The sequence below is a fragment of the Sycon ciliatum genome, chromosome 2, assembly GCF_964019385.1.
Source record: "Sycon ciliatum chromosome 2, ocSycCili1.1, whole genome shotgun sequence".
In the NCBI taxonomy this organism is placed as follows: domain Eukaryota; kingdom Metazoa; phylum Porifera; class Calcarea; order Leucosolenida; family Sycettidae; genus Sycon; species Sycon ciliatum.
Window position 1 is genome coordinate 11,323,354 of NC_088644.1, and position 14,007 is coordinate 11,337,360.

The 14,007-nt window shown below is 44.0% G+C and overlaps 1 protein-coding gene across 1 annotated transcript; it reads left to right on the forward strand.

Annotated features, from left to right (window-relative positions):
- The first annotated feature begins 7,110 nt into the window (after positions 1 to 7,110).
- On the forward strand, positions 7,111 to 13,409 carry LOC135808679 (eukaryotic initiation factor 4A-I-like). Its single transcript, XM_065321901.1, has 12 exons — positions 7,111 to 7,246; positions 7,402 to 7,549; positions 7,978 to 8,057; positions 8,270 to 8,322; positions 8,626 to 8,765; positions 10,223 to 10,388; positions 10,589 to 10,701; positions 10,916 to 11,059; positions 11,228 to 11,365; positions 11,504 to 11,593; positions 11,933 to 12,012; positions 12,520 to 13,409. Exons 1-12 carry the CDS (start codon positions 7,218 to 7,220, stop codon positions 12,662 to 12,664), a joined length of 1,326 nt encoding a protein of 441 aa, XP_065177973.1. The 5' UTR covers positions 7,111 to 7,217; the 3' UTR covers positions 12,665 to 13,409.
- The last annotated feature ends 598 nt before the right edge of the window (positions 13,410 to 14,007 follow it).

Genomic DNA, 14,007 nt, shown 5'->3' on the forward strand with positions numbered 1-14,007 from the left:
CTCGTTGATCTACAAAAAAACTCAGCTCAGCTCAGCAGCACCCGTGCTGTACATACTACATGACTGTATACCATGGTATACTAGTGTAGCCTAAGTGTAGCCATGCCATCACTGCGTCAGCGATCAGCGCAAATCTCGAACCACTTCACGTCTTCAGTCCCAGACCGGCAAAGTCAAAAAAGAGAGTTGCCTGAAACGGCTCGTGCTTTGTAAGACCAGAACTGCAGAAGTCGAACCTGAGCTCGTGGGTTATTCGCTGGTGCTAAATCACACCTGATTGAGTGGCTGTTCATCTGTGCTCCTTTGAGCTTGACTTGAAGTGGTGAGAAAAGTTGGCTGTTGGAGCAGTGGTCAAGGATCAAGCTTCCCATTTCCTATCGACCCGTTTCCTCATCGTTTGACCATAGCTGCTGCTGCTAGCTGCGTGGCTTACAAAACGTCAACATTCGTCTGATCTTGCTGTTGTGAGTCTTCCAGTTCGCGTAGTACGTTCTAGTATAATCACACCAGAGACTGGGACTCAGTGGCCAAGGTCTTGATTACCGGTAACTCAGTCACTGAGGCCACTAGGTCTGCTCTCTAATATACAGTTATATTATAACAGAGTGTATCGGCGGTTATCACACTACGAGAAGTGATCCCGAAATATATATCACATGATCTACCCTGAGTGAGTGCAACACAGGCAAGGTAATTGAAGCCATCTGTGACTGCACGGGTGGTGACGACCCAAACGTCTCGGCGGATTCCTCAGTGGACGTTGCATCCTGACCGTGGAGTTCTGCTAACCTGAGTCCATAGCGAGGCGAGAGGCCGTGGTCCACCACGCGGCGCCCCGCAAGAACGTCACGGTAAGCCCCTCCAGGACTGAAATCACGGCTGTGCGCTCAGCACTGCCCGCCCGGAGCCCGTGGGCTACAATGGACAGAAATACCGTTGGATTTCGGAACCCTGAACCAGTATTCCACGACTGGCCGAGTGACTTCGTCCGTGCGAACTTCATACAATTGGTCCAGCGGTGCGATCCCAAGGGACTGCTGGACTGCTTCTTCCAGCGGCATCTGTTAACTGAGGAAGAAACGGAGTGTTTGCGAAAACAGTTCGCTCACCCAAACACTTCCACTCGAGACATAAACCGTGAATTGCTATTGACCGTCTTTCCCAAGAAGGGAGCGGGGGCATTTGATAACTTCGCCTACTGCCTATACTTTGGAAATGAGAACAGCTGCCGAGACCTCTTTACAAGCTTGGACTCTGCCCGCAGCGCAGACCAAGGCCGCATGGCGATGCTGTTACAACGGTTGCGAGAAGTTGATGATGCAGCCATGCCCCAAGAGGAGACCGAAGCCCCTCTTCCGGCAACATCAAGACCAGTTGCGTGCTCAGATGGACCAGACAACGGACCACACACACCACTAACAAACAGTTAGTAGTATAGATATCAAAATATGTAACGTAATTGTTACTTTGTAAGTTTGTAGTAGGACGCTTTACATATCACTAGTACCCATCCTATTGTCGGCTTTATCTAGGACTGGCATCCCCGCCATTTTTCTTACATGAGCTTGAAAAAGAGATTACTGGAAGTTTTTTTTTACTTCAAGTGCACTGATATGGGCAATTGTGTGTGCGAATAAGCGCTCACATGTACATTACATCTACTAGTACAGTAGGTATCGGTTATAGCGTGGGTGTTTGAAAATGAAACACGACTTTCTATTCTTATTTCCGATTTTTCTTACAAGCGAAAAAAATAATGTGTGACATGTCATATGCATGTGCGCAGAGGTAGGAAGACCATCGTACATGCAATGTATCGCTGCTGTGCATGCGGGTGTTCATAGTTCTATAGTATAAGCTCACCATGGGGCTATGCAGCATGAGATACATGACAACAATTGTTGAACCTGCAGCACTACGATGCAATGCCGGTCAGAACAGAACTGCATTGGACAGATGCTATTGCTACAGGTGATGCACTTTGTACTAATCTGGCATGTTTTGCTACACAAAGTCCGTTCCTAGGACCGATATATTTTACTATGCGATAACATTGCTTGTGAAGAATAAATGTTCACTTGAAACCCATGTTATGATTTTGACAATATGAGAGTTCATTCTTGTAGGCAGTATAATCTTTACACGGCCACACTATAACCAATAGTATACACACTGTACCTAATATGACCGGACCTTTTGCTTTTCGAATGCCCTCTGAGTGTTGTCCTGCTGGCCCTGGCAGTTCCATGCAGAAGAAATGTGCTCAGGAGGCAAGCGTTTCTTACCAAGTGGCTCTTTAACATAATGATGACTATAAATCAGCATCAGTTACTCAGCCGTGATGGCTTGAGCCCGGGTTTCCGGTGTCAGTGTCAGTGATTCTGCTGTGTACCTATGATTTTAAATTATGCCCAGTGGAAAAAGAAATCCTGGCGCAGGTTGCATCTGATGCCATTCTTAATTAAAAGGTGTGCTTTTGCAGTACAATCATGTACAGTGCTGGCCAAAGAAATCCAACCTCATGAACAAAATTGTGCCGGGCGCTACACACGCCTACTGGTCTATGCCCTCTAAACTTGGCACTACTTTATTCATGAGGTTGGATGTCTCTGGCCAGCGCTGTACATGTCATATACATGCCATTGTACTCATCCCAGGCTGTGGTTGTTTGTAGTGTTGGATAATGCACTCAGTCGCCCACAAGCTCTGCACCGTACATCTGATCAGGGTTGGAAGAGAGTTGGCTACCTAAGTCCTTGTGAACATTTGTTCTATAGTGTGTAGGCCTACATGTACTCAGTGACAGTACTCACACTGGAACTGAGCATAAAAAACAATATACTCAAAATGGATGATCTGCGGCAGTGCGAGTTGAAGCGGAGGAAACTAGTGGAAGTTAGTTCATTGATAATTGTGTACTTCGAAGTACTTGTATGCAGGGAGTAGTACAATATTGTATTTCGATTTTGACAGCATGTTACAAGGCGAGGACGCGTAGTGTTCCTGACTACAACCATAAACCGGTTGGCAGAGTCCCGGTCTTGCGACCATTTGAACCGTATTGGGAAAACCCAGGCTCGGACCCTCATGGTTGTAGTCAGGAGCACTACGCGTCCTCGCCTTGTAACATGCTGTCAAAATCGAAAAACATGTTAACTACCAAGCAAGGCTTCTGTATATACCATACAATATTGTACTACTCCCTGCTTGTATGTACGTGTGTGTGTGTGTGTGTGGTGTGTGTGTGCGCGCGTGTCTGTGTCCCATATGGTGCAGTGGTATGTGCAGCGATTTCCGATCGATAGGTTGCGGGTTCGATTCCTGTCCATTATGGTCACACACGTCTTTCTTCTCTTTCTCAGACTCCTCCTGACTTTTCTTTCATTCTCCTGGGTGGTTACCAGGTTACAAACAGCCAGTGCATGCCGGAGTATGTGGTGTGATGTGTGTGCGTGAAAAAAAAATGAAAAAGACCAAAAAGTAGGGATTCACTGGCCGAAAAAGCCACTTCATAGCTGGCTTCATAGCAGGCTGAATAGTGGCGGTCAATTCTTCAGCCTTGCAAGCTGTTGAATGGTGCAATCCCAGCACAAGCTGCTATGGCTTCTGCTATAGCATCGCTATCATCGCCTCCGGCGATGGGCGTCAAATGGTCAAATGGTGTGTGTGTGTGGGGGGGGGGGGGGTTCGATACTCACTGGCCGGAATAGCCCCTTCGATGGGGTGTGTGGTTCAGACCAGGCTAAAATTAGTGGCCGTCAATTCATCAGTCTTGCAAGCTATTGAATGGTCACATAATAAAATTATTTGATAATGCCAGCACAAGTTGCGATGTCTTCTGTCCCTGCGGGAACTTGCGGAAAAATTCTCGAAAACCTAGGCAGAAAACACGGAAAATGCGGCGAAAAGTGCGGAAAATGTGGAACTTGCAAGGAATTCGCGGAATTATTTGCAGAAAATTGCGGATTTGGGCCAAATCACGAAAATTGTTGCTTCATAAGAATCGTTATTTGCGCAGTGTATATACTTGGGAGTAGTGCGAGTCGTACTGTGCAAATACATGTAACCAAGAGTACATAACCGTTATGTACTCTTGATGGATAGCCCTTTCCCAAAGATGCCATAATTTTTCGCAACCGTGCCAAAACAAGTGCAAGTTGCAGAAATCCCATCCGTATTTTCAGAAAAGCTCAAAAGTTGCGATGTAAAAACCACCAAAAAGAGGAGAAATACCGGTGGTAGAAGTGCACCGACAGCAAACTCGTGCACCCTTTCCTGCTGTGAACCACAACTACTTGACACAGTGCCAGTGGCCTGTTGCATGTATCCTATAGCCTACATCATTCCAGTGCACGAAAAAGGGAATGCACGTTAACGTTACTACCGTTGATCAACTGTTTCTCTGAAACGAGTCTGAGTGAAGGCAGGCGAGAAATGAGCGAGTATGCATTTGTCCGACATGTAGTCTGTGACTTGATCTTTTGACCCCATGCCAGGGGCCAAGGTTGCGGAAAAGTTGCGAAATAGTTCGAGAAAATGAAGAAAGTCGCCCAAGTTGCGATTTCTTCCCAAACAACGAAAAGTTGCGAAAAAAAGTGGCGAGCATCTTTGGGAAAGGGCTAATCATGGAAAACAATGCGTCAAAAATGCATACCGTATTATCTCTAATATAAGCACGGTCCTTTATTTTTTCAATGTACCTCGGCCCCGTGCTATTAATGGAGACGTTCCTTTATTGGAGACTGTTCATTATTATTTCAACCTCATTTCAGAGGCATGTTGCCATGCCAAATTCATGTCAAACACACACATTTCAGGGTTTTTTCGCCGGTACAGATAATGAATTTACACAGTGTGCTTATAACGGAGACTGAGCACTTTATTTTTGAATGCCGCCCCAAGGTGTTCTATTATTGGAGACGTGCTATTATTGGAGACTGTGCTTATATCAGAGATAATACGGTAAAATGTGAGATATAAATATCTCACTTTTTTTGCGCGTGTTTTTGTTGTTTTGTGCGTTAAAACAGTGCAGAAAACGACAAAAAAACGCAGGAAATCATGGATTTCCCAGAAAATCACGAAATTTGTTGCATCCGTGGAATCGCGATTTCCTGGAGGGACAGTGTCTTACATAGCTGATTCGTTATCATCGCTTCAGTGAATGGTGTATACAGTGTCACTGTGCATCGCCTATAGTGACTATGTGCAACGATATATTGGCTAAATTTTTATCTGCATTCCTGAAAAATTGGCCTTACCCGAAAATTCAGATAATTTTATTATTTTTTCAGTGGTTGGTGCAACCAAAACAGACTGTTTGGAGAGTGGTGTGGGGATGTATGGTTATAGTAGACAGCTACAGTTGAGTATGCGCATAATGGAGAAGTTGATTTCAGAACAGAATATCAAAAGCAAAATGTGTTTTTTTTTCAGTGAAAATGTCATTGAAGAAGGTAGCTACTCCAAACGTTGGAGCTTGCGCTTCCTACCGACTGACTGACACTTGACTGACTCATATCTGCCATCTGGAGCACACCCAAAAGAACGCACCACTCCCTGCTCAACACACAGTGTTTTGGGGAATTTACCCCTCATCAGTTGAGCTTGAGTAGGCTGAGGAAGATTTGTGCCTGAAGAGCACCTCTTATATCCTCTCCAGGCACAAACATCACCAGGAATACAAACTTACAGAGACGCTCCCCTTCCAGTGCGACAAACACCTCGGGAGCACCAGGCTGCGGCATGAGTCAGTGTCGCACATGGAGTTGTGAATTTTGAAATTTGAAGTTTTCCCAATCCTTTCAAACTCTTATGTATAATTATAATAAATGTAGAGCCGAAGGATTTATTCCAGTATAAAAACCGAGGTCCCCGAGGTTTTTATAACTGGTTGTACTCAATCTGCGGACAGCATGCTGTTTCGGTCTTTGTGAACTCACCAGCGCAGCACAGAGAAATGAGGCCGAACCTGATAGATTTAAACTGATATGTACTTGCAATAAATCCTAAGGCTACTACATTTATTATACATACATGTATGTTGACCTCACGTAAAATTTGGCGTGTTTTACGTGAGTTGACTGCCCTGCACGCAAGTTCGTGACGTGGTTTTTTGGAAGTTTCGGTTGATCATCCCGATTGAATTTGTGTGAGTTTCCGTAGTTTTACCTTGTTCAGGACGATTTGATATTTGTGTCAACTAAATCCGAATCCTGCCACGCAAAATTTCACGTCATGTCGCTCGTACGATCGTGTAACTTGACCTTTAAAATTCACACGTAATGTGAGATTTTCATTAACCTCTCTAAATAGACTAATACCCGTATTTTACTACTCCCTGGTTCTAACTTCTAGTCAAACAATTTGTTGATCTAGCAAGTAAAGAGTATGGGGGTTATGTACTCTTGCTATTACATGTAGTGACTATTACCCCTGTTTGCAACAAACCTTCCTCTCCTCGTGAAAAGCACTCACCCACTTGTTCTACACAATAGCAACCAGTACATACAAGTACTAGACAGTGTACCTTACATTCAAGATTCAGACTCAGTCTGATAACTTTTCATCTAACATTCCTCCATGGCACTTTCATGAACGGAATATTTACAAACAAAACTTAAAAGTTACTACTAGTAAGTAGTAGCAAGAGTATATTCTTGCTTGGACTGTAGTTGAATAGTTCGCACGAGAGAGGAATGGTTAGTGATTACTAGTATCACACTGCACTGACTTTTCCGAACCCGTTCCAAGCACATGACGGTAGAGAAGGAGATCACCGTGCAAGAGACCAGCACAAACAGGATCTGATATTCAGTCATCGCCCACCAGCACTGCCTGGATAAAGTCTAGATACTCCGTTTGTTTCTAGCAAGGATTCACGTGGCTCAAAAATAATGGCAAGTGAAGCTAGTCGAGCTGTACACGCGAGTTCGGGATCATGATACAGCATGGAACAAATCAAAGAAGGGTGGGCGTACTGGGCGACGAAAGGCATGGCAGTAACACAAAAAAGCGTCATGGAAGCCAAAGAGTACAAACAATAAAAGCAACGAACTCTTCTCATTCATTCATTCCGCTGAGAAGAGGGCGCAAATCGCGACGCCATTTTTTTCATTTTGAGCGTGCTCGCGCGCATGCTCGCCTTGAGCTGTTGAACTGAACTTGGTCTTTCCTTTTTTACAAGAACTTTCTTCTAACCTGCAGTGAATTTTGTGATGTCCTCTCAGTTTGATAGGGAACCTAGGTAAGCCAACATCCGGCTGACTTACAAGTCCTGTTTAGAGTCTTAGAATGTTGATGGAAGCCTCTGCCAAAGTTATAGTCCGTTCCTGCAGAAATACTGAGCTATGTTCTCGTTGTGTTTTCATTGTGTTTGGAATGGTCTGGTCGTATCAACAGGCAAGGCCCGAACGGATGGGGCCCTGACAGTGAGGGTCAGAATGGTGACCAGGATCGTGATGCCGATCGTGGTGCGTCCGCACCAGAGGGCAGCAATAATGGTGACCAGCAAGGTCCTCCTGGAATGCTGCCTGATGGAACGATTGAGGTGCGTATCCTTGCACTGTCTGCTTGGCGTTAGCTTAGAAGCCTTCCATATGTGCAGGGGCTGAATGTCTTTTCACATTGATAACTGTTGTTTTCATGTGGCATACGTGTACTGTTGTAATGTGGACTTTCAGATCAAAATTGTCTCACCTATGTCTGCATGATGATGATGATTGTTCTCTCTATTTGCTGAGACTCGTTTGACTGCCTTCCTTGGAATTCTCAATGTTTGTAATCATGGTGGCTGGGTGTAGCGATATGTTTTCATTTCTGTGTGCCCAGTTGTCATACACTCATGATTCACTCTGTCAGTGATTGGTTCGAGTCTTTCTTAAGGGATATGGACCATGATTTTGGTAATGGCAGGTCTCTTGACCACACTTTTTCACTCAAAACATTCTACTCTTGAATATTCTTTGTATTTTGCAGTCTAACTGGAGTGAAGTGATTTCGAACTTCGATGACATGACCCTCAAGGAGGATCTGCTCAGAGGAATTTACGGATACGGGTAAGGACTTAGCTCAAGCAAGTAATCAGTACGAATGGCTGATTCCTTTCGTGGTGGTTGTTCATTTCTGAATCATCTATTCAAAATAATGATGTCATCGGTGTAAATAGATGTTTTCACTCTGTGTTGAGTTTATTTTTTGTATTTTTTACGTCATTTGGTGTTGCGTGTTCTTTGAATTTTCCTTCGTTTTGTGTCGTGTGGCTGCTTAGTTTTGAGAAGCCTTCTGCCATCCAGCAGCGCGCAATTGTACCATGCGTTCGTGGTGAGTTCTGTACTCGTGCCTCGTTTTGTTAAAAAAAAGAGTAAAAGTTTCCCAGTTCGCGTTACAACCGGCTATGTGTTCGAGACACAACCAGCCTCGTTTTGTGGTCTGTCTATTTTGGATCGTTAGAGGAAGGGGTTGATGAATTGCTGCTCGTTGTTCGAGCCTTATGAATCTTGGCTCGGAGTACTAGTAACTACTATTGGCCCTGCACAATCTTAAATTAACTGGAGTTCTTGTTGACTGCAGAATGAAGTTCGGGTGTTTCACATCAGCGGTGTTGTGGCTTGTCTGTGTTTGTAGGCCTGGACGTCATTGCTCAGGCCCAGTCTGGTACTGGTAAGACTGCGACATTCGCTATTGCTATCCTCCAACAGATTGACCTTTCACTACGTGAGTGTCAGGCTCTGGTTCTTGCACCAACCCGCGAGTTGGCTCAACAGGTAAATGTTATGGCGTTTATTTCAAGAATTCATTTGGTTGGCTTCTAGCATGATATTCCAGATATACTGTAATTTCAGAAATTTTCGGTGTACTTTTATTTTCGGTACTTTCGGTGCGTCTGTTCCATACCTAAAATTTCAATACACCGAACAAACCCTAACACACATAAACCAATAGGGAACTGCTTCTCTGTACCGAAAATTTCTGTTCACCTAACCTAGCCTGTTGCCCTCATACCGAAAATTTCTGAAATCAGAGTACTGCCAATTGCTATTTTTTCTCAAAAGAGGCTAGTATACTCCAGTGAATGTGTCATACAGCTGGAAGCGCGACTTGTTAAATGCAGAGAAATGTCTGCAGGGTGTTTTTTTGTGTCATCCATATCTGTTACTTGCCTTGTTATTACTGTAGTGTATGTCAGCGCCTTTAAAGCCATTGCCTTATATTCGAAACACCACTGCTTTCCTAGCTATTTTAGATGCAAAATTACTCGCCCACTACGCCATGCCATGAAAGTCAAAGTCCGCACAGAAATTTCAATCTAAATCCACTTGTTCACCCTTCCTGCTGGGCTGTAAGTTTGTTGGTATAGTACTGTACAAGCAGAAATATTCGTCTGGAATTTAATGTCGTCTTTTTCGTCCAAGGGCCTTTGGACTGAATTAAATGCCGGACTAATGTCGATACGCTCTTGTGGTCCATGGGCGTGCGATATATGCCGTATGTCAGCGCCTTTTAGCCGTATCCTTATATTCGAAACACCGCTGCTTTCCAAGCTATTTTAGATGCAAAATGACTCACCCACTACGGCACACAGAATCTTCAATCTAAATCCACTTTTTCACCCTTCCTGCTGGGCTGTAAGTTCGTTCGTATAGTACTTATTCCTTCCTTCATTTTTACGAAACATACATCAAATGTCATTTCATTTATGAAGCCCATGGCTTTATAATCGAACGCTTTAGCAGGACTGAGTCACCTATCTCTCCGTCATGGCTTTAAAGGTGCGGACATACTTTGTATATATCGCAGCATTAAGTATATATATGAGCCAGCACACGCGGAAATCACCCTTTATAGGGACATATTTTCAGAAACTGAGGTGACAGTGGATAAGGGCAGATGGGTTTATGCAGAATTCAATGCAAAAAAACGATTGAAAAAATCCTGAGTAAAACTTGAGTTACGGGTCTTAGAAGATAGAATATTTTCCCTGATATATCGCACATCACACGAAAACAGAGAATGTTTGGAAGTGCGTTTTCTCAGTTTGAAGTGCGTGTCACTAAGGTCGATTTTCGCGTGCCCTGGCTCATATATATATGGCAATTTATACAGCCGACTTCTGTCATGTGCGTACATGGTTCACATGTTATGTAATGTCTGTAAGTTTTGAAGTAGTATTGCAGTACTTAGTGCCTATTGGCAACCCATGTACTTATGTGTTGGCTTGCAGATCCAGAAGGTCATCAACTCCCTTGGTGATTACATGCAAGTTGCCACTCATGCTTGCATTGGAGGAACAAATGTCCGTGATGGTATGCGATCCCTTGAAACTGGAGTCCACATTGTCGTAGGAACTCCAGGACGTGTCTATGACATGATTCAGCGTCGCGCTCTGAGTAAGTTTGTTCCCCTTTTTGGCTTCATCCCTTACCCAATTTTGTGTTAATATAGTGTGCCGCCTTCACCCGCACTGGTGAAGTCTAGTCCTGTGTCATGTTATCAATATAAGAGAGTAGGGTTTAGTGTTAGGCATCTCTTGTCACTTATCTGATCTGTTGTTGGTTGATTTTTTTACCTCTTGCATGATTCTGAGCAGATGTGAACAGCATCAAGCAGTTCGTTCTTGACGAAGCCGATGAGATGTTGTCGCGTGGTTTCAAGGACCAGATCTATGACGTTTTCCGTCTCCTTCCCACAGCTCACCTGCAGGTAAGTTCAAACTTGGTGTATATTGTACGTCCAGAAATTCTTGTTAACCCTTTTATCGCTATGGAAATATGCCCTGATCAGGGCACTGTTTTGCTGATCAATGTACGTCCTTCCAATTGGGGAAGGTTATTGTTGTAAGGTTGCTGCAGATTTGCTAGCTTCTGTCCTGATTACTATTTTTACTATTTTTGGCTGTTCAAAATCTTGCCTGCAGGTAATCCTCCTCTCTGCCACCATGCCCACTGATGTCCTTGATGTCACTCAGCGTTTCATGCGTGACCCGGTGCGCATTCTGGTCAAGCAGGAGGAGCTAACCTTGGATGGTATCAAGCAATTCTATGTGAATGTTGAGCGTGAGGTAAGCACGTCTATTGACATCTATATTTGTGTTCTCTCCTTCACTCTTTTAAGTACATAAACATTATAGGCAAACACGAAATAATATTGTCTTTGGTTTCATTTTTTGCTCAGATTTGCTTCTTGCTTACCGTAAAACTATCATCTTCTCTGTTTGTGTTTTTTTTAGGATTGGAAGCTTGAGACTCTTTGCGACTTGTACGAGACCCTCACCATCACCCAGGCTGTCATCTTCTGCAATACCCGCAGAAAGGTCGACTGGCTCACACAGAAGATGCACTCGCGCGACTTTACTGTCTCGTCCATGGTGAGGATCTGCTAGGATAGTACTTGAATACTTTGGAAGGTTCCTTTGGAAGGTTCCAGTCAGGTTCATGATTTGTTCCTTGTGTGTATTCCTGCCCACAGTTTCTAATGTTATCATATTGATTTGCTTTTTTGACAGCACGGAGACATGCAGCAGCAGGAGCGTGATGTCATCATGAGAGAGTTCCGCTCCGGTTCATCTCGTGTCCTGATCACCACTGATCTTCTGGTACGTACTTTTGTTGTCAACTTGTAGTCTTTGCAACTCCCTCTCCCTTATGAATATTTCATGTATTGGTGCTCCTCCCCTAATCTTTTGTACGCGAAGTGTTTTGGTCGTAGTAATGGCTGCGTCCCACTACCCTTCGTAGTTTCACAGGAAGCAATGCTCGACGGTCGCTGATAGGATGACGACTACTCTTAGTGGCGGAGCATCGCTGGCCATAAGCAAGGGTGCCTGGTTTGAGTCAATTTTTCTTTAGGCATTCTATGTTCAACTCCATAGTCTTCACCCTCAGAAATTCATATATTTTCTGAAAAATCCTGCTTCTTCTCTCCTCTACTGCAGGCCCGTGGTATTGATGTCCAGCAAGTGTCTCTGGTCATCAACTATGATCTCCCCACCAATCGCGAGAACTACATCCACAGGTACGGTCCACCCCTCGGGTTTGCAGTTGATTGGTGTCTATGCAGCCATCTCACACAAACGCCAAACCATGGTTTATGTGATTAACCGGAACGTTTTCTCGAGACGGTCGTCGGTGATCATCGTCACTTGTAGGATAACTGATATAAATGAGAATGTATAGTCGTTTGCAGAAAAGAATAAGTGACACTAACGGTGATACAAACATTGACGTGCAGCTGTGAATTCATCGTTTATTCCAAAACGATAACCGCTGATATCGTTTTGTTAGTCCTAACAAACTCGCTTTGTTCGTGATGACGATCGTATTGCGGTTTAACATTTGACTCATCATGTTTTCGTCGAAGTCGCAGCACTGAACTTGCACAAGCGACTCGCGCTGTACACTGCGCCCATCTGAAAATCCACCAAGTCATTCACATAACCCCTATAGCTTCAATTATATTCTTGTCTCCTCGTCTCCAACCGAGATCTTTTTGTATTGCTGTGTTCATTTACTTCCAATGTAGAATCGGTCGTGGTGGTCGTTTCGGACGTAAGGGTGTTGCCATCAACTTTGTGACCACTGAGGATGTGCGCACTCTGCGTGATATTGAGACCTTCTATGGAACCAGCGTTGATGAGATGCCTCTCAATGTCGCAGACTTGATCTAAATGGTTCCTTCTGGGCTACACAGCGGCACCACCCACGCGCACCATCCATTCCCAGCATCATCATGCTTGTACAGTCGAGTCTATGTGACTCACTCTTGTTAACGGTATTAGTTGCATACTGTGGCTGTGTAACATATCTCATTCATGATATTGAGTGCGTTATTCCGAGAATGCATCCGTCTTCCTTCTTCCATCTAAACCTCGCCTTCATCTAGACGTTCCAGTTCTTCTAACATTTTTTTCTTTTTTTACATGGTGTTAATTTTTCACCTACTGCCTTCAATTTCTTAGCACCATGGAACATTGGTGTGGGAATGTGAAGTGAAAGTGCCTTCATCTGCGCTACTATGATTGTGCCCATCGAGCGCATCAAAGACTTTGTAAATAAGATCAACTACGCTGAAATACTTGGTTTGTGTTGGTTTTGCGGATCAAAACCGGACAGGTTGTTGTTGCTGTGTGTTTGTGTGCATCACCCTAATCCTCACCATCATTTCTGTGTACGTACGTGTGACTCTGTCCTCGGTTTTGTTCCATCCTTTGTACTTCATCCACATCTTGTACGGTTCTCTGCTTTTTCTTTTGCTGTTTTGATGATGACGCGTGCTGGGTATCAGTGCCGTGCCCTGGAACTTTCAGCAAATTGTGGCCATGTGATGGCACTTTTTGTTCAACTCAGGTGTACGCAACATTCATGGATGGTTTGCACCATGCCATTGCATTACTGCTTCAGGTTGTGCCAAAACTTATCTGTGCTAACGTGTTCCAGTGTATGTGTGGCCCTAGTATGTGGTATGCCATTGTGACTAAGCCGTGTCTTGAATGATGGAGGTGACTTTGCTGGTTACAAGACTCAATGTACCCTACATGAATACTACTACTGTAATACTAATTTCACAAATTTTCGGTACTTTCAGTGCATCTGTTTCATACCTAAAATTTCGATACACCGAACAAACACCAACACACGCACAATCCTATAGGGAACTGCTTCTCTGTACCTAGAATTTCTGTTCGCCTAACCTTTTGCCCTCGTTACCGAAAGTTTCTGTCAATTACTAGTGTGATTGATCTACCATTAACTTACAGCGATACTACCGGTAATCATTTTTTGTCAGACCAAAGAGATTTTTCATTTCATGCATGTGCGTCAGATTGCATGCACAATTCTCTTCTTCTCTTTTACGTCGAGAGCATGCATGTTCTAGTGACTTAGTGTAAGCGCTAAGGTCTATGGTGCACTCAATCATTGCCTCATTTCGTCATCTCCCAGTGCAGTGCAGTGGCATGTCAAGTGAAAAGTAGAAAATGTCTACAGTATTGGTCACCACAACTTTCGTGAT

What these genes read in the sequence shown, in the direction of transcription:
- LOC135808679 (XM_065321901.1), top strand. Translation starts at nt 7,218, where the DNA reads ATGTCCTCTCAGTTTGATAGGGAACCTAG. An exon ending in TTCCCACAGCTCACCTGCAG is followed by an intron (nt 10,702 to 10,915) that starts GTAAGTTCAAAC and finishes TCTTGCCTGCAG; the next exon opens with GTAATCCTCCTCTCTGCCAC. An exon ending in ATGTGAATGTTGAGCGTGAG is followed by an intron (nt 11,060 to 11,227) that starts GTAAGCACGTCT and finishes TGTTTTTTTTAG; the next exon opens with GATTGGAAGCTTGAGACTCT.